Source organism: Simochromis diagramma, unplaced genomic scaffold (assembly GCF_900408965.1).
Source record: "Simochromis diagramma unplaced genomic scaffold, fSimDia1.1 OVJJ01000320.1, whole genome shotgun sequence".
Taxonomy (NCBI): domain Eukaryota; kingdom Metazoa; phylum Chordata; class Actinopteri; order Cichliformes; family Cichlidae; genus Simochromis; species Simochromis diagramma.
Window position 1 is genome coordinate 10,916,991 of NW_024386773.1, and position 18,526 is coordinate 10,935,516.

General features: G+C 39.7%; 1 protein-coding gene across 1 annotated transcript in view; it reads right to left on the reverse strand.

Annotated features, from left to right (window-relative positions):
* tox2 (TOX high mobility group box family member 2) overlaps nucleotides 1-18,178 on the reverse strand; it is a 90,960-nt gene extending 72,782 nt beyond the window's left edge. The window contains 1 exon segment of the mRNA XM_040007757.1: nucleotides 17,285-18,178. Within this exon segment, the coding sequence (XP_039863691.1) occupies nucleotides 17,285-17,377 (93 nt within the window). The 5' untranslated portion in view covers nucleotides 17,378-18,178.
* Between the last annotated feature and the right edge of the window lie 348 nt (nucleotides 18,179-18,526).

Here is an 18,526-nt window from a genome sequence, read left to right on the forward strand (position 1 = left end):
GGTATAGAGGTCATATTTGTTTCTAATAGCTGGAAGTCATATGTGGAACTATCAGGTTGGAAGCTCTGCCCGAAGCACGATAAGGCCACTGTTTATTGTCTAACTTCCACTCTCCAACCTGAGGAACCCAAGACTCTCACACAGGGTACTTTCCACCCCTCAGCCATTACCTCAAAGTGTGTTTATGAGCGCAGGAGAGTGTGTGAAGTATATATGCACACATAAATGTGCATTTGCGTGAGAGAGCTCTCATGAAAGTGTGAGCGTGGTCTTTGGTTTCCATCACGAGTCTTGACCTAATTAAAATGTCATGTCAATGCTCAATAACTGACAAGTCATCAGAAAGCGCACCGAAACAGTGCTCACAGCACTCTCAGTGCTCAAATCATTTATTCAATTCTTCAATCTCTTCTTCCTCTGTCCATCCCTACATAAGTGATCAGTGATCAAATGTCGCATGTTAAAGTCAGCCAGCCCAGACAGGAGGGAGTTAAGTCTCTTATCTCTCCTCCCCAGAAGAAATTCCAACTAGAGGCCTCGCTCTGCTGGTTTCCTGCCTTCTTGCCCAATGCCCTATTTTTACTCATTGGGGCTCTAGAATACCAGGGGCAGCTTTTTCCTTGTCACTAACATATTTCCTGCCATTCTCACTCTGACATTTCTCCCCTCAGCACGCTTCGCTCAAATCGTTCCCCCTCTTTATGGGTCATAACCTTTCATTCAGGGATGTTCATATTCAAATGTACCTGCTGAAGCCAGAGCTGCTGCACGCTCAACCATCATTCTGATAGGTCTTTTTTTCCTGTTTTAAGTAGGTGTTAATTTCACATCTTTCTGAGTGCTGCCAGAGACAATCAGTTCCACTCTGCTGTCAGGCTGTCTGTAGCATACCAAGGTGAACGCACAGGAGCTTTGGTGCTTTAGACTTTTGATAAATAAAGTCAAACTGTTGTCTCTCGATTCAATTCAGTTCAGTTCAATTCGATTTTAGTGCCAAATCCCAACAATAGTTGCCTCAAGGCACTTTATACTGTAAAGTATAGACCCTACAATAAGACAGAAAAAAAAACCCTACAGACCAGATAAGGTGAGACTATCTGTTCTTTGCAATAACATAAAAGCGCAGAGCAAATTTCCACATTCTCCTGACTCTTTTATCGAAAGAACTTATTTATTGAAACTCTGATCAGCTATTAACCTTTCACTACGACAATGCTACATTTTGACAGATCAAACTGTCCTGCCAAAGCTATAAATCAAGACAGATTTTATACTGGCTCCCCACATTATTGAAGTGTTTCATAACCGTGACAAGATGAAGTCAAACGGTCTACTTCAGCCCATGGAACAAAATGCGAAGTGGAAGAGAATTCAAAGTAAGAGGCCTAAAATACAAGAATGAATGGCAGTTTAATGAACGCCCGGGGAGACATGATATCAGTGGCTGGCTCTTTCACAGGAGCTTTCATCCTATTCATACACCAACATAGTGGAAATGCAGGTGGATCGATGCTGGTTAAAAACACTAATGGCACATAAAGGGAGCACACTTAGCTACTGTGTTTCTTTCTCACCAAGGTCTGATCACTACTATTAATGGAATGCAGCTCTCAGTAAAGAATATCCAGCCAGCTACAGGTGAAAAAAAGGCCCATTGTCTGATTTTCAAGGCTACTCTTCTTACAAACAGTGGCGCTGACATTCTAGATGAAGAGAGTTTGGCTCCTCATTCATATCTGCAGCAATAAATATGCTGATTTTCATTCAGTTGAGTGGGATATCATGAATCCAAGACGGTGGACACCTGTGCTCAAATCACACCGTCTTATTGTACTGCTTGTTTTTTGTCCCTTTACTGGCTGCATTTGTGAATACCGTACCAATATTATATCCCAGTAAGAGATAAATTGTATTGAATGGTTGCCAGGCTGCAGGAGAGAAGACTGCTCAGCTGACTAAAAGAGCAATTCTCCATTTTATCTCGCCATCATTGTGTGTGAATGTGCGTGCGTGTGCGTCTGTGTGTGGCTTAATGCCATCCCACAGATGTAAGTCTATACGTGCATATGTATGTTTCATTTTGACAAGAAGCAGAATGAGCCAGAGCTTGCTGCATGACTAGGCCATGTGAGGAAAAAGTTCACGTGATGCAAGCAAATACAGCCAGTCTTCAGCAGGATGGAAAGACTGTAATCAAACCATAAATCAGAAATCACTGAACTGCCATGCACCCAACCCTCTCCCTTTCACCCTCAGTTTAGTTACTGCCTCCTCTGCTCTGCAGAGCTCCCTGTATGTAATCTTATATACAGCCATGCACACAATGCTGGAAGAGGGGAAATGAAACGAAACATGCATAGAGGTTTCTATCATCTGAAGTTGGTGCAAGAATAAAGGTCATGTTCATACCTTAATTCTGAAATCAGCAGTCAGATATTAGGATTTTTTTTACAAGCATATGCAGTCCATATTTGTCTAGCCATGACTTTCGCAGTGAGCCACCTGGTGTGCTGTAATATCAGGCGAACAGTGGGGTCATTGTGAAGTAGCTGTGTGATATCAAGGAGAGTGACCCATTTAGAGCCCAGCTACAGAGCTGACAAGCTTCTGTTATGTCTAGGACATCTGGAGGGCTGGAGCCACTCACTCCACTGAACTCCACATACAACCCAATCCTTTCCAGAGTGGAAAAGATATGTGACATGATCATGGATATTTGACAAGCTCACCTATACAGTAGGTACTATTCAGAGGCGAGGGGATATGAAGCGGTAATGACACAGATGACGATCTGTTACGGAACCCTGAAAATTTGGAAGCGATTCAAAAAAAATTTATGATGCTGTTTGGCCCATCTTGCAAAGATTTTACAAGACTGGAATAAGGGCACAGTGTGATCCGCTGCTCAGCAAAAGTTTTCTGCAAAGATCAAGCGATCAAGGGAGAAGTTCTATCTCATTATTTAAATGAAAATTACTTTTTCAGTAGCTGATTCAATCTGGTGATGTTTAAAAGAGGTCTTGCATAATTTGCAAAATCACTTAAGCAGGAGAAATAGACTGTGGGAAGTAAAACTAAAGAACACCCAGTTAAAAAGAAATGTTACTATTCGTGTATCATACACAATGGTGTCCAAAACAACTGAGATTTGTCCAATGAAGCTGCAGCGTGCCGCATTATATAAACGAATACATGAATGCATAATGAGAGGCCAAAATGAGCCAAGGAAAGCACTCTGAACAAACCCCCCAGGGGAAAGGAAATTATTCCGAATAGACGAGGACACAATTCAAATAATATTGGTCGGAGAAACTTTTTTCTCTCGTTATTTAAAATCCATGCTTTAAATATAAAAACCAGAACTATCCTACATGCACTGAGCGCACTTGAGCATTGAGATAAGGATTTTAATGGATCAGGTTTTTTTTACTCATTTCAAAGCTTTGCTTTCATATTGTGGCCTGAGGTAAGATTGCTGAGATTATATACTGTATAAGCAAAATGCTAACTAACCTAATATATTTGATGGTTCAAATAAGAGCATAATATGAGCATTTGCTCGCCACAGCTTGCACAACGCAACGCCAAAAAAGCTCTGATTATTTATACAATTCCACTGTCATTTCACTTTTTGTAGCTCAAACAATAATTCTGTATCATGAGGTAATTCATTTTTGTATGGCGAGGCAATTGGCTGCAAAGATTGAATCATCAACCCTTGTTTCATTTTCCATGTAATTAAATCAGCTATTGAAAAAAAATATGTAAGCTGGCATACGATTCAGGGAAAATTAGCATTTTTAATCACAGTACATTACTTTAATAACTCAATAAATCTGTGACAGCTGGAGCATCTGAGAATGTTGTCACAGCTACTTAGTTCTGCATTTGCAACTAATACAGGACGAGAATCAGCTCGAGAGAGACAGAGAGAGACCAAAATGAGAGAGTGGAGAGAAAAGAAATCCGGCTAAGTGGGACTGAGAGGATGATAATGCAGAGGAATAGGAACAAAAGCATGGCAGGTGAGGTGAACAGAGCCAGGAAGAAAAAAAACATCACTGCAGACTTTGGCACAAAACGGGGTTCGGCACTTGTCTTCCCTCGTTCAGTCATTAACCGTTAATCCCCAATTAGCTTATTTGTCGCCTCTATGCCATACATGAGACCTGCTTACTCTTCGTGTTGCTTTGTTGCTTTGGTATGTTTGTGCAGCTTAATGACTGTAGTTGCCAAATACACTAAATAAAGCTGAAGGACTATGGAAAATTTCATTTAATTATGAAAGGATGTCAGGAATGGGGGGATCATCTAAATGCAAACAGCACACAAGCAGGCTTGAATATAGTGTTTCTGACAGATTACTGGATAGTTTGTGAATTTTTTGCATGTGGTTCTAATCCTGCTTCCAGTGCAATTCAGTTGTCTTTTTCATTCAGTTAGAAACCTTTGCAAGAGGGATTTTATTTATAAAAGATTATATTAAATGCACCAATATTATATAACCATATCAACAATACAACATTACACTTAATTAACTTTGTTATTGATTTATCGTTTTATATTAAAATGCTCATTTGTACTTTTACTTTTGGTTTTGGGAAACTAAAACACAGTGAGGTAACTAAGAAAATCACCAAAACCTGAGATTTGAGAGGATAAATCCAGCAATGTAACTACTACTCAGTCATCAAAAATATTAGCCGTTTATTATCTGTTGATTGTGCGATTGCTTAAGCAAGGTGGTGGGTGGAGTTCACTCAGTTGAACTGCACGACATTACTTGGTGGCAGTCAGCCTTCCTGGCCTCTGTTGGTTTTGTTTTGCTAGGGCTATCTTTAGTTTCCTTTTAGTTATATAAAACAAATGTATTTATAGCTACAGATGCTGTGTGGTCTCCAATCCATTGTCCAGCTTTGAGTATTGAACAATGCAGTAACATAAATAACAACTTTACCTGCAGCTTTTCCTTTTAACAAAGTGAATTTTAGTGTTTGAAAAGCATACAAATCCCCAGAAATTCTCACTCTGAGCTGTCTTGACAAGTACTTTTCTATATAGTTTTAGAAACATGTTGCCTAGTGTGCAATCACACTGTGGTAAGAACATGTAGAACAACGACTATAATGAAAATAACAGTGAGTGTCAGCAGGTGCATAAGCACAAATGAAAGTGAGAGCTGGTGTCATGTCAGCACGTGCATGCTTGGGAAAAGGAACTGCCTCATCTTGCTCGCATGTTTATATGGAACTGTGACAATGTGCTGTCCAGGTCCACTTATTTTATTATTTTTATTCAGTGTAAGTTTACAAAATTGCTCAACAAGCTCTTTTTTTCTCTGCCTGCCAGATAAAGATTTATCTTTCAATCGCTTCCTCTCTCTAGAACGTGTTTGTTTTGTAGTTGATTGCACAATCGCAGGGCTGCAACAGTAGAAACCTACTTTTTATAGCTTTACAGTATGTTCCTGAGTCCAGATTTTCTCAAATACACACACACACACACACACACACACACACACACACACACACACACACACACACACAAATACATGTTTTCCCAGAAATGTATCTAAGACAACAACAACAAAAAGCCTTTGCATTCAGAGGCATATGAAAGCATTATGGCAAAGAGTCAATGCCCTGAAGGTGTATTGGCATATCTGTGCCCATTTGCTCTATCTTTGCAGTTCCATTGAGGAGCCTTGTTTCCACTGATACCCAGCCGTTTGATTCACTTAGCAGGCTTTGTCGTGTGCATGCTGGATTAAGCCTTAAAAAAACAGCCTGAGCACATACACACATGCATGAGCAAGAGCCATTAGCACAACAGTGGTAGACCCCACTAATTAGCTCATCAGCTCAGCACCTCTCTGCCTCGCTTCACAGATCTGGTTTCAAAGTACACTTTCCAAAAGTGTCATAGTGCTAAAACGATGGCATTATGGCATTGGACATATGAGTATATTTCCATGGGCTCTCTGGGGATAAGCTGCAACACAGACAAAAAAAATCGACTCTGTGACCACTAAAATAGCACCCAAAGAAGCTAAGTTGATTTGACAGAACACGTACAAGAAAAAGCTATTATAACGCCATGTCAGGCTGATTTTGTAAGAATGGCTCCGCTGGGCAGCTCGATCCATTTGCAGATCAGGGAACAGTGGATCAGAAGCGGCTGGATTTTTATAATACTCCACAACAAACACACAACAACCTAACAAACCTAACAGCTCACACTCTCCTTGTGGTTCTTCACTCTGACACTCCCTCCCTTCCTCTCTCTCTTTTCCTCTTGAAAGTTAACAGTGCACGTACCAATAATCTTTTTATTTTTATCTTTGAGGTTTATGCTGCTTTTGCGGTCATTTGAAGAGGTGGAAGATCATGTTGCACACCGTGAGTGCTAAAACAATCTCAAATGTCAATTGCTTTTGCTCTTCGTAACACTAAAGGAGAAGAAATGATAACACGGTTATCACAGTTTCTCTTTTTCACTCAGTTACTCGTTAAAGATTCAAATTATTAAAACCTAAAAACTTGTTTTTCACAAACGGAGTAATGTCTAGTGTAAACTGGGGCGGTAAATTATGTGAGAACATTTGCTACCATGACATTTATGGTTTATTATATTTGCCAAAAATTGCAGTTCCTCAATTTCACAGCATATTTATGTGCTTATCATGTTCAAATTATGCAATTCGGAAATATCTCTTTCACCACAGACTGATTACTTTGTGAAGCCTACTAGGAGTGTTTGTGTAAAGTAAACACCAGTTTTGCACAGTGTCCTGTGTTGACTGGGACCAACAACTCTGCTTCACATGTCACCATGTATATAACATTATTACAAAGTCTGCTGCTGCTCAGTGGCCTTGTGGTTTCTGATATGGCAAAGCTAGTGAAATGGCAGAGAAGCCAATCTACACTTTATAACTCAACCACACATCAATAATAGAAAAAAATAGATTACAGTAAATCCATGGTTCAAAAGCTGCATACCTTTGAAATGTCAAAGGGGAAACCACAACGGATAACTCATCTCAAAACTCATTTCAACTGCACAATGCAAGCTGTATTACAAATATTCAACAGCTTACTGTTCCCTCCAGGTATTTTTCAGCAAAACACTCTATACATTTTCATTTGCAAAGAGAAAAAAAAAAAAGAAATGTATTTTTTCACTGGCAAGCAGCCAAACCAATTTAATTACATTCCAAATGGGCACAATCTCCACAGAGCAACCAGCTCATGTTGTATTTTTCAAACTTCAACAGCCTCCTTGACTTTCTTGGAGTAATTGAAATCTTCCACTCTTCCACCCTCGTCATTATGCTGAGCAGCAGAAAGTACAACAAACCAAACCAAAAGGAACAAGGAGATCTGGCGCTCAGAACGAGACGCTTTAGCCAATTTGTAACTTCATCAGCACGTCTTGATACAGTTTCTCCTGAAGTCAATTAAAAGAACACTAGATGGTGTATACCTAAAAGAACTGACACCTTCCTCCTGCCAAAAACATGGTGATTAACCCATGAATGGTGTCAGCATATGCTGGGGAAAGTACGATGGGAGGTGGCTATTTCCATTTTGGATAAATTCCTCCAGCCAGATTCAAAAAGACTCTTTTTTCATTAATTACTTATCAGAATGCAATAATTCTGCATCTAAGGATGCAAGTTTTTGTAAACAACAGCCTACGGTGCCAAGAGGTAAAGTTAAACAACAACAAAAACCAACACAACAACAGTAATTACAAATACAACTCGAGATAACAAGACAATTTGGATTCAGATATTTTTTGCTTTTTAAAATGTTTCAGATAGTTTTTGTTTTTTATTTTCATCACTGCAGCGATGCTGAAAACATTTCCAATTAATGTTTCAGCCCTTGATTAAACATCAAAAGATGCCTTAAAAGAGCTTACTGGCAAATTATTTAAAGTCTCTTGGGAATTATTTTTTTATTATTAGCATGTTTTTTTTAGTTTTTTGAATGCTTAGAGAAACTATAATCTCAGAGATGTTTTCTATTCTACCCCCTGGGTAATTACAAAATGGCAGGCAAATAAATCATCACACTGGCGGTATCTGCGGATGTCTGTGTACTCTACAACTGAGAAAAAGGTCCTGAGGTGACCAAAGTACCTGGCATGGTATCAGACCTGCTATGCTATGTTTTTCTTAGTTTGTCAAATAATTGCCAGCAATCTTCAAGAATTACATAAATAACAAATAGAAACATATTTTCCATTTGCTGTGAATGGAGATACTCAAATAATAAATATAAAGTAATTTAAGCAATTTTGTTAATGATATCTACGCTCACTTAACCAGAGGTCTCTCTCTCCTTAGCTCGCTTTCTCTGTCACTAAATCTGTCTGAGATCCCAGCCACAAGCAAGTGCCTTTGTGTCAAAGATTAAGTGAAACCAGGAGTGCCAGCAATGCCGCGTTTGCACTGTGAACACACTCAGTCTCAGCTGCACCAACACATCAGAGTACTCAGACATAAACAGCTACTGTAGATCAAAAATAAGCTAAGGTTAAAAAACTTATAAATGTAAATCTGTTATCTATTTATTTAATCTATTATATAGTACATATATTAAAAGCAAGTGTATAAGCAATGCCAAATAAGACTTGGCACTACTTGAGAAATGCATTTGCATCTGCATTTTACTACAGGGTGGCTCCTGTGTAAGATTAAGTGTTTTTACTACATAAAATTGTCACTGAAAATGATTGGGTAGCAAAGTCAGGCTATCAACACACAGAGAATATAATTCCTGGAAAGTGAGGCAATATTACAATGAAAACATTATGAACAAAGCCCAAAAGTGCCAGAGGTGGTTTACAAGACAGAGGCAAAAAGAGGCCTTGGGGGCACTGTGGGTTTGTAGTGATAGGGAGGGGAATCTCACACACACTTGGCTCAGGGAGGCACAGAAACAAATGGCACATGGTGGACGACCAATCGCTGGTGGTCTAACCAGCTGACTAACTTCCGGTGCAACCCATAAGTGACTCAGTAATGATTTACTGACAAGTCAAAGGTTTTTAAAAACAAATTTAAAAGACTGTCTTTTGGATACATTTTACTACAAATCATTTGAATATAATAACAGTGATCGCACATCAGCTGCTAATGCTAAGCTGCTCATAGTATCAGTTACAGTGATCTGTGGCTTGAAATGTTGCTACATAACAACACATTTCTGTGGTCTATGAGCTCACATTTGCACTTGTGTTTATTTGTGTGATGTGACTGCATGCAAGAACGTCTACTTGCAAGAGAGTGTATGTCTTTGAGTGTCTCTCAGTGGTCCTGTGGTCTTTGAGTGTGGACCTGAACCAGCCGTCTCTAGTTCTGTTTGCACAGGACATGCCTCAGGAAGCTAAGACAACTGTTCGTGTTTGCCCAGGCTTGCGAACCCGACAGCTGCATTCTTTGACACTCTGTTTATAAGTGTTTTTATACATTTAGCCTATGGAATCTGTTGGATCATGCCATCCTTGCTGACCTTTTCTAAAGAAACACCCATCAGAAGGAGAAAGGAGGACTATAACGCCAACGAATAAACCATTGGCCAACTCTAAAAAGTACATTCTTCCTGACTTTCCTGTTCCTGTCTCCATTAACACAACAAACCTTTATTACAACCAGCACTGAGTCAACAGTGATAATTTACCATCTAACAAAAAAGCAAGAAAAAAAAATCGAATCATTCCATTAAATAGCGATTTGGAGCCTTAACAGACTAAACTAAGGATGTTAGAAACACCACATCTAGACCTGTTCTGTCATAATTTGCACGCTCTGACCTCTCAAGATCCCCCAAATCGCTCCTACCCATTCTCCTTTTACTCTTTCTTCTCCTTAGTGTTTCATTTCCTGCCCATCAACCTTAGTCTTCCACCATTTCAGCTACAGCCTTTACTGGCAAAAAAGTCACGACAGTACCAAAACATATGCTATAACACAACATTCCTATAGAGATGAAATGAAAAACAAATTAGTGGATGAACTCTAAGACGTTTGGAGAGTGGCGAGTGTGAAAGTGAGAGATGATGAGATCCGTCTGTGCTTATTTGAAATGTTGATATGGTTTTCTCGTACAATGGTTACGCTAATTTATGTACCAAAGCCTGCTTTACACAAATCTGCCAAGTCCAATAACTGTGCTCATAATCTCCAGCATCTAGAATAATCACTTTGTGGTCTATTTGTTTATGAATGAAATGAAGCAATTATCCTAATGAAGATCAGCTTTCTTGCTGGGGGAATTGTAGCATTTCAGCACAATGAAAATGTTTTGTCTTTGTTGCATCCATGTTGGCATGCTGATTCCTTAATCATAAAACAATGGGAACAACCCAAATTTTATTGTATGATAATTAGGAACATGCTATTCGCAGTTGGGATTCTAAAACTGTAGCAACGAAAAACTGAACTACGCACTTCCTGACCTGAAGTCTAAACCACATGCATGTGGATGCTGCTAAATGTCAGCAACAAGTTTGGCTGTTGCTATTGGCGAACCAAAAACATACATTTGCACAGCAAGAGATCAAAAGTTACTAATGGCTCATTTTTATAATAAAAAGCCTTCTACGCAACAGCTTTTATGACACTCACTACTATGTTTGCCATACTTATCTCTGCTGAAGCATGTTACATTTGTTTTGTCTACAGAAATACAGAGACCTCACTCAACAGACATAAAAGTGCAACTCGACTTAAAGAATGAGCCTTCAAGTTCAACAAAGAATGAATCAAGGGTTGTATTTCTTTTTCTGCAGTGCTGATGGAAAGCAGATGAATCTGCTCTGAAATGCTACTGTAGCACACTGAAATACTGTCAGCTTTCCCTTCCCGTCAGCACAGTGAGCAAAGAACAGGGCACAGAAATAGTTAAATAAATCAGATAAAGGAGATCTTTCTCCCTCTTTTTGCTTCCCTCTCACACACACACGCACACACACGCACAGACATTCTTTAGTGAAATCCATCAATCAGCATTTCATGCAGTTTGGGTTTGAACCACACCAAATGCACTAAAACAATAAACGTCTGTCTTTCAAGTCGCTATCTGGACTGGAACACATCTGGTGGCAAGGCTCATTTTGGTTTCCACATCGTTGAATGACATTACAGACTCAATGGCGAGCTGAAAAATAAAGTACCCCTAAAAATCTCTCTCCAGTTTCCCTCCACCTACAGACCCTTCTCTTTCTTTATGCACACACCAACCTTCTTCCCCCCTCCCTTCACTAACCAGCTAACCTCTCAAATGCTATTCCACCACCCATCCCCCAACCAATCAAGAAGTGAATATAAAACAGCACAAGGAAACTGGGCTGCAGGAGGGAGGTGATAGGGGGGGAGAGACAGCCAGTCAAGGCAATTGCTACTGAGAAACCAGTGGCCTCCTGAGGTGAAGACAGTTTAAAATGCCTTGCCACACTGGACTTGACTTTACACAAGTCACAAGTGCATGATGCACACACCCAACAGCCAGCTGAGGAGCCAAGAGTCAAGCCTGACTGTTGTATTTTGGTTTCAAGGGGCTGTGACGATAATTAGGGTTAATGTGATTTAATGAGGGGCACGAGTTGAACCGGGGCTCGGCCGATTCACTTCGTAATCAACGTCAAGATTGAAATTACTCTGACACCTTATGATGCGGCTGTGTTTCGCAGTAACTTACAGCTTGTCATGCACGTCACCCAGGCTGAAAACTTAATATCAGCCTCACTCTAAAAGCAGTCTGCTGATAAACTTACTGAATGATAGATTACAGGCTGATAACAGCGCAGAAATTACTCGAAATGCAATAGTATATCTCTAAAGTATATTGGGAGGAGTTTAAAAAATACACTGTCATGATTCAATTCTTGGTAATATAATCAATCATCAACATAAATAGCCTGTTTCTATGGACCTCGGTGATTAAGTAGATAACGAGGCAGGATAAACTATAGAATCTATTTTCAGCCATACATGACTTATGACCCTCTTAACACCTCTAGTAGCTCTGAGTCATGTCTGGTCTAGATTATAAAGTACAGAGCACTGGAGTGCTGTGAGTCTGGTTGACTTCTCTATCTTGTAGGTTAAACTCGAGTCCATCGTGGTAAATCCCTGTAATGGATAGCTGTATCCCCTTATTTGCTCTCTGTACAGACAATAGCTGTCCTTAAAATACCCCATGAAATCCAAGGCAGATACAGCTATAGAATAGAAACTACAGTATCACTGATGTGGCGAGATTGGGGCTTTTTCTTGTGATGCAACTATACTGTAACATAGAAACATAGCTAAACAGACATGAAGCCAAACGAGGAAGCTTGGGTTCTGCGTGTAACACACTTTTGGATTTAACTCAGATGAAAAATGCAGTCGTACCTCTATCGCGCTTTATTGTGTTTCAAAACAAAACCCTCACACTCCTACTGTAACAGTCCATGCACACAACACAATCTAAGCCCCACTGCTCCAGAGAATAACACTGTAGCTACTTATCATTAACTCAAAGACACAATCAGCCCCAGGCGATCCAGCTTCCCTCCATAACCTTTTGACATTGCTGCTGGGAAGGTAAATGAGAGAAGAAGTTAGACACAGCGAGGGGGGGGGGGGTGGGGATGTGGGGAGACAGAAAGACTTCATTATGAATACAGCCAGGAAGTGGTTAGACCAAAAAATAAAAAATAAAAAAATAAAACAAGAGAACTTTACAATGAAGACAATTTAGTGCTTTTTAAATCCAAAACATAGTCTTAATGCCAGTAACTGCATTATAACAGCGAACTCGCCACTCGTAGTTCCAGCAACACAGACTGCATTTTTCCCTCTGGTGTGCATGCGAGCCATGCATGGGTTAACATTTTCCCAGTGAGAATAGTTGGGATATTGCAACTCGGACTGGCCAGTCAGCAGAATGTTATGAATGGGCACAATGAAAAACCCCAAGTCCATGCTGTCGACCCAAGAATGCTTGCCTCCATGTAATTAACTTCGCTCTGTGTACAGAATGAGGTACTGCTGAAATAACTCTTCTTATTTCTGTTTCTATTACTGTCATGTTTTCAAGAGGGGGGAAAAAAATCACATTCTGAGAATTCAAATGGAAAATATTTTTGCCTGTCCATACTTTGAAGTATCCTGTGACTAATACAGTGATTTGGATAGCACTGGAAATGGAACGGACCACTTAAAAAGGGGTGGTACGTGCTCTGCAAAAGCTGGCCTCATTGCTTTTCGAGTGGATGAATGTCAGCTAATGGTAATGTGTATTCGTGTAGTGATATAAAATAGGGCATAAGATTAAACATAAGATAAATGTATAAATGAGGTATACCTTAAAACCCGTTTCATACATACAGCTCACCTCAAAGTGTTTTAGCAATTAGATTTGCACTTTGCACGCATGCAAATACACGCACACGTGCACGCATTTAGTCCTAAATAAAATCTCTAAATAACTGATAGTGAGTTGGAACAGACTGCAACTATGTAAAGAGTAACATCTGCAAACCATCGAATTATAAACCTACAGTATAACTACAGTATAATTACATGAGAGGCTCCCTCTTGGGCACTGTGTTGTTAGAGGGAAAAGGGATGAGGGGAAAGTGGAACATCTACAGTAATCTATCCAACTTCATTTCACCGGAGTGATTCTGCCTCGGGGTATGCACAAGTCATAATGCATTTGACAAATAGTCTCCCACTAAAACAGGCATTTGCGAAGAAGTGGCCTTCAGCGCTGGTATACACAGCTGAGTGTACGCTGAACAAACAAGCCTCCCACTCAGCGAGGAAAGATACAGAGAGGCTTCAAAAAGATTAGGAGAAATCTTGGGCGAAAAGTAAAGATGACTCACAGTGATTGTGCAAGTGCAGGACAATGCAAGTTGGATGGAGTTGAGAAGAGCAACAGAGCCGTGGGGTTCTTAACAAAACACAAATCGATGCTTTTCTCATGTGTTGTTCTTTGCATTGTTCTGAAATACGGGCGCACAGGTTGTTTTTACAATGAGTTGCAGAGAATCATCATAACGGTTTTAAAGAATATCTTTATCCTTTTGGTTTTTGAGCGTGAACTTGACTGAAAAACAAAACTAAAGCATAACCTTCTGATTAAATATTTGGGTGATGCTTACATTCTCTTGTCAGTTTGTTAGCATTAATGTAGTCATCAGTCATGCAATAAATCCTACCTTCAGATTACAGTGCTCAGTTTTAGTTCTTACAGTTGTTTTAAAGAGGTGTTGATTTAACACAGTGACTACAGTATTTAGTTTGCAGTGCTAGCTATATATACTGACTGCACTGTATTCTGCCCATCCCATTTATAACACAGAAGAAAAGGCCAAATAATGAAAACACCTATGATGAGGTTCCTGGAAGTTAGCTCATGTAACATATTTTAACAAAAACTGAGCACTGTAACCTTCCTGAAGGCAATCTGTGCTGCAGGAATGTTTTATTGCATCTGTTTTAACAACCTGTCCCTGAATAAAAGCATTACATTAACAATCTTTCCTTCCTCTGCTTCTGATTTCTAAAAAAAAAAGTAGAAAAATAGAGTAGAGATCTGATCATTGTGTGTGCACACAATTTACAGTCATTCACACAAAGCTTAACAGTCACCCTCAGAAATAGATTTGACTTTACACCACTAGAACAGGAAGCCATACACTTTTTTATATGTGAACTGTCCCACTTTGTATTATGTGCACTTCCTGGTTGGTGTATTTAATACTGTACTGTAATGCATAATTACATGAGTGATTGTCAAACAAGCTGTATATATATATATATACATATATATCTCGGTGTGAATGTCTTCAGGAGGCCACGTCTGGGAGTTTTGTGCCTATTTGAAAACATGCAGCTCTTAACATTGCTTAGAATTATGTTTGCAATTTACCATGGAAAAATTAAAAAAAATATATCAACAGCAATGACTAACTGTCTTGTGAATCTGACTTTAAGAAAAAAAGAAATCAGCTTCCTCACTTGCTGATTGAAGTGGCATTAAACAGCTGCGGTGCTTCTAATACTGAGCCACTCCAGCAGGTCAACTCCATACTTGTGAATTCAAGGCGCCAGTAAGATGAACTATTGCCAAAAATGTCTTATAAAGATCCTGTATCATTATTCAACAGTTACGTGTAGAAGCAGGAGTACAGTGCAGATAATGTGTCGCTTTACATCATAGTCACAGCTGTTACTTTAGTAATGACAATGTTATATGATTCTGTCCTTGAAACTCAAACCTGCTCCTTACCGGGCCAACAGCCTCTACGCTTGCTGAATCATGATAACCAATACAGTTCATTGTGTTAATACTACAAGAGCTGGGACGCAGCCTCAGTCAGAAACAACAAGGTCCTACTGTGATCTTCAGTAGATAGCACATCTGCAGCTACTCTGTCTGCCTACAGTATATGTGTTTAGCTAACCGCACACACACACACACAATTATACAACTTTTTCAAAATCACAAAAAGATTACAAAAGTACTTCTATCTGAATTCTGCTTCTAGTGACAGACTAAATTAACGTGTAAAACAAAATCGAGCTATAACTATGAACACTTCATTTGGATTTTAAAGACTGATGTTGATGTCCCAGTGAGTCAGGAGTTGAGGAATAACTGCAATCCTTGTAAACCATTCGCGTATTGTGATTCAAATCTCTCTCCAAGTATGTGAGCGTTGGTGTAGAAGAGTGTGTCCACGGGCAGCTAACCGCATGTGTTGGACATGTATACATACAGGTGGCTGTGTGCATGAACAGGATAGATTAACAATTCAAATATTGTACTGAGCTATAATGTTTCACTTTGTCATCAGCAAAATCTAACTGCCTGCTGGCTTTCTTCCAGGTGCTAAGGCAAGCAAACCAATGTGAATGGCTGGGGGTATACTGCCTTCTTCTAGTTCTGCTCAGTAGTTACTGGTAAATGTTTACACAAGTTTTACCTTGACCACCGCAGTAAAAGAAACTTGGCTCATTACTTGCAACTTGTAACCTTGGACTATTAAGTAGGTCTGTATGTACATTTCTCACTTGTAGATGCCAAACATTTTTCTGCAAGGAAAAGAATCTGCAATGGTGTCCACCATGGACAGAGTGCAAGAGTAAAAAGCTTCTCTCTTTACTGTAGGCCCAACATCAACAGGATATCAATAACCACATAATTCAAGAAGGAATTGGAAAATCCAAAACGCACTACTGCAGATGCAGCCTTTTCTTTCCTTTCTTTCAAAGAGCCTGTTTTCAGAGATAGATAATCCATGACAGGTGTTAGCACTTCAAGTTGTTCAATAAACGCTTCTTTTACTACTGAATCGTGCGTACAACGCAGTTAATTTTTCCAGCACTTCTTATCAGTGCTAATGTAAACACAAAAGCTAATATAATAATCAAACTTTAACCAAACACGGAAGGCTTCTTTTAAAGGCAAAGGCGAATAATCATTTCTAAAAAGTTATTATGCGCACAATAATGTGGTTGAATTTTTGTCCATACAGGTGTTGATAACCAAGCATGCCAAAATATACTAGTGATTAGTACTAATGGAAAGTATCTTACCGAGCAATAATGCAAAATAAAACAGACGAATCACGCTGCAACATGTAGAAGTATAGTCTTAACCAATACGCATAGCATGCTCTCATATTTCAACGCAATGCTGATAATTGTATTTCGGAATAATAGTGCACTGGCCCTGTAAAGTAGCTGGAAAGTGTATTTCCGCAGTTAATTCTGAAGCATTTAGATCATATAGAAAACATTCTGGCGGTCTATATATATTAGAAGACAAGAAAAAAATGCACACGTTCATTTTGTCCATTTGTCAGTTTTGGTTGTTGAAAGCAATCACCAGCTCCTCCGGTGCGCCAGATAAAGTGGTGCGCTCCAACTCTGCTCACAGGACATCCACAGCACAACGCAGCCCCAGTTTATTCACACTAACACACAAGCGATTTGAAATTAAACGCCACCTCACGTGCACGATCTCAAAGCAGGTGTCCTTTTTAGCAAAGTTTATGAGTCCAAATACATTAAAGAAATACAACGAAGTTGACGGGGAAATGCAGCCTGTCACTCACTGATCCCGAGGGAACCAAAAGTGCAGCACTTGTCACTAGAGGTCTTCAAACAGCGTGCCTGAAAAAATACGACCCGTCTGCCACCATGCGTATTCAATATACATCATGAAACTTATGGCTGCACATCTGACCGACTAAAGTAACCGTAAACGTTTACCTTGTTGGAATGGTAATAGTCCAAACCGGAGTCAGTCGGTAGCGTACATGAACCCACGCTTGAAGGGGGAGCTGGATAAAATCTGACGTCCATCTCAGAGTCCGCAAGACTGACGGCATGAAAACGTAGCTCCCAAAAAAAAAAAACCTGTGCGACTTCTCTCTCTCCTGCACACACACACACTCACACACACTCACTCACACACGTCTCTCTCCCTCTCTTTTTTTTTCTTTTGTGTATCAAACCGAACAAAAAAGTAGTACGAGAAGATGTTCAGTCTTTATATCCGTCCTACAGTTACTTCGGCCCTAACTGCACGCTGATGCTCTCATATATAACATCCCTATAAAGTTCACTTGGAAAGAGGGGGAAAAGAAAAGACAGCTGCCCGCCTCAGTAATCTCTGAAACTAGGAAGCTAAACAGTGTAGTTGTTTGACAGCGAAACAAGCCGGGCGTGCTGCAGGTGAAGAAATGATCTTGTCTACGGTTTCTCCCAAAACGCCCGCTCTCCGTTCCTCATTTCCAGACGCGCTGTAGCTTTGTCATGTGGGAGCGCTCTGATCCATCCATGCGTTCCCGTCCACTCAGCAACTGCTAGGCTGCGACCTCTACCGGTCAGAGGAGGACAGGCGAGAAGAGGGTCAGTGGGGCTGGGAGGATTGACGAGGTATAGTGAAGAATAAGTCTTTATTAGTGAGTTTAAGTGACCCTCAGATAGTGGGCCAACGACAGCCTCTCTGCGTGGTCGTGAGAGCATCACAAGTTGATTTAACACTGGGGTGTGGGCATTTGGCTGATTCAAAGAGCTGTAGAAATGTTTCGTTTTTTTGTGAAATCTCTTTGAAATGATCAAATCAGCTCTTACACAGGCTCTGTTCATCTTTCTAAAAATGGCTATAAACATCTAATCGTTACTATTTAATTAATTTTAGTGTAATAACAATATATCTGACAGACACAGAAAATACAAATGCATTCAATTCAATAGCAATTTAAAGCTTTATGTTATATTTTCATGAAAACATGAATTTATGCTTTGAGATTCCTGATATGACCCTGAATTTAAATGACGTACTTGGTATGATGTGCAGCCTAATGCTGGCATAATTTGGACCATAAAGTTCACGGTGAATCTCATTAACTTTTTCACTTCACTTCATTATTTAAATGTTGTTTACAGCAGTTTTGTCATATAAATAAAAAATATTGTCATGTATTTTGATGCATTTCAGTGGGTCGG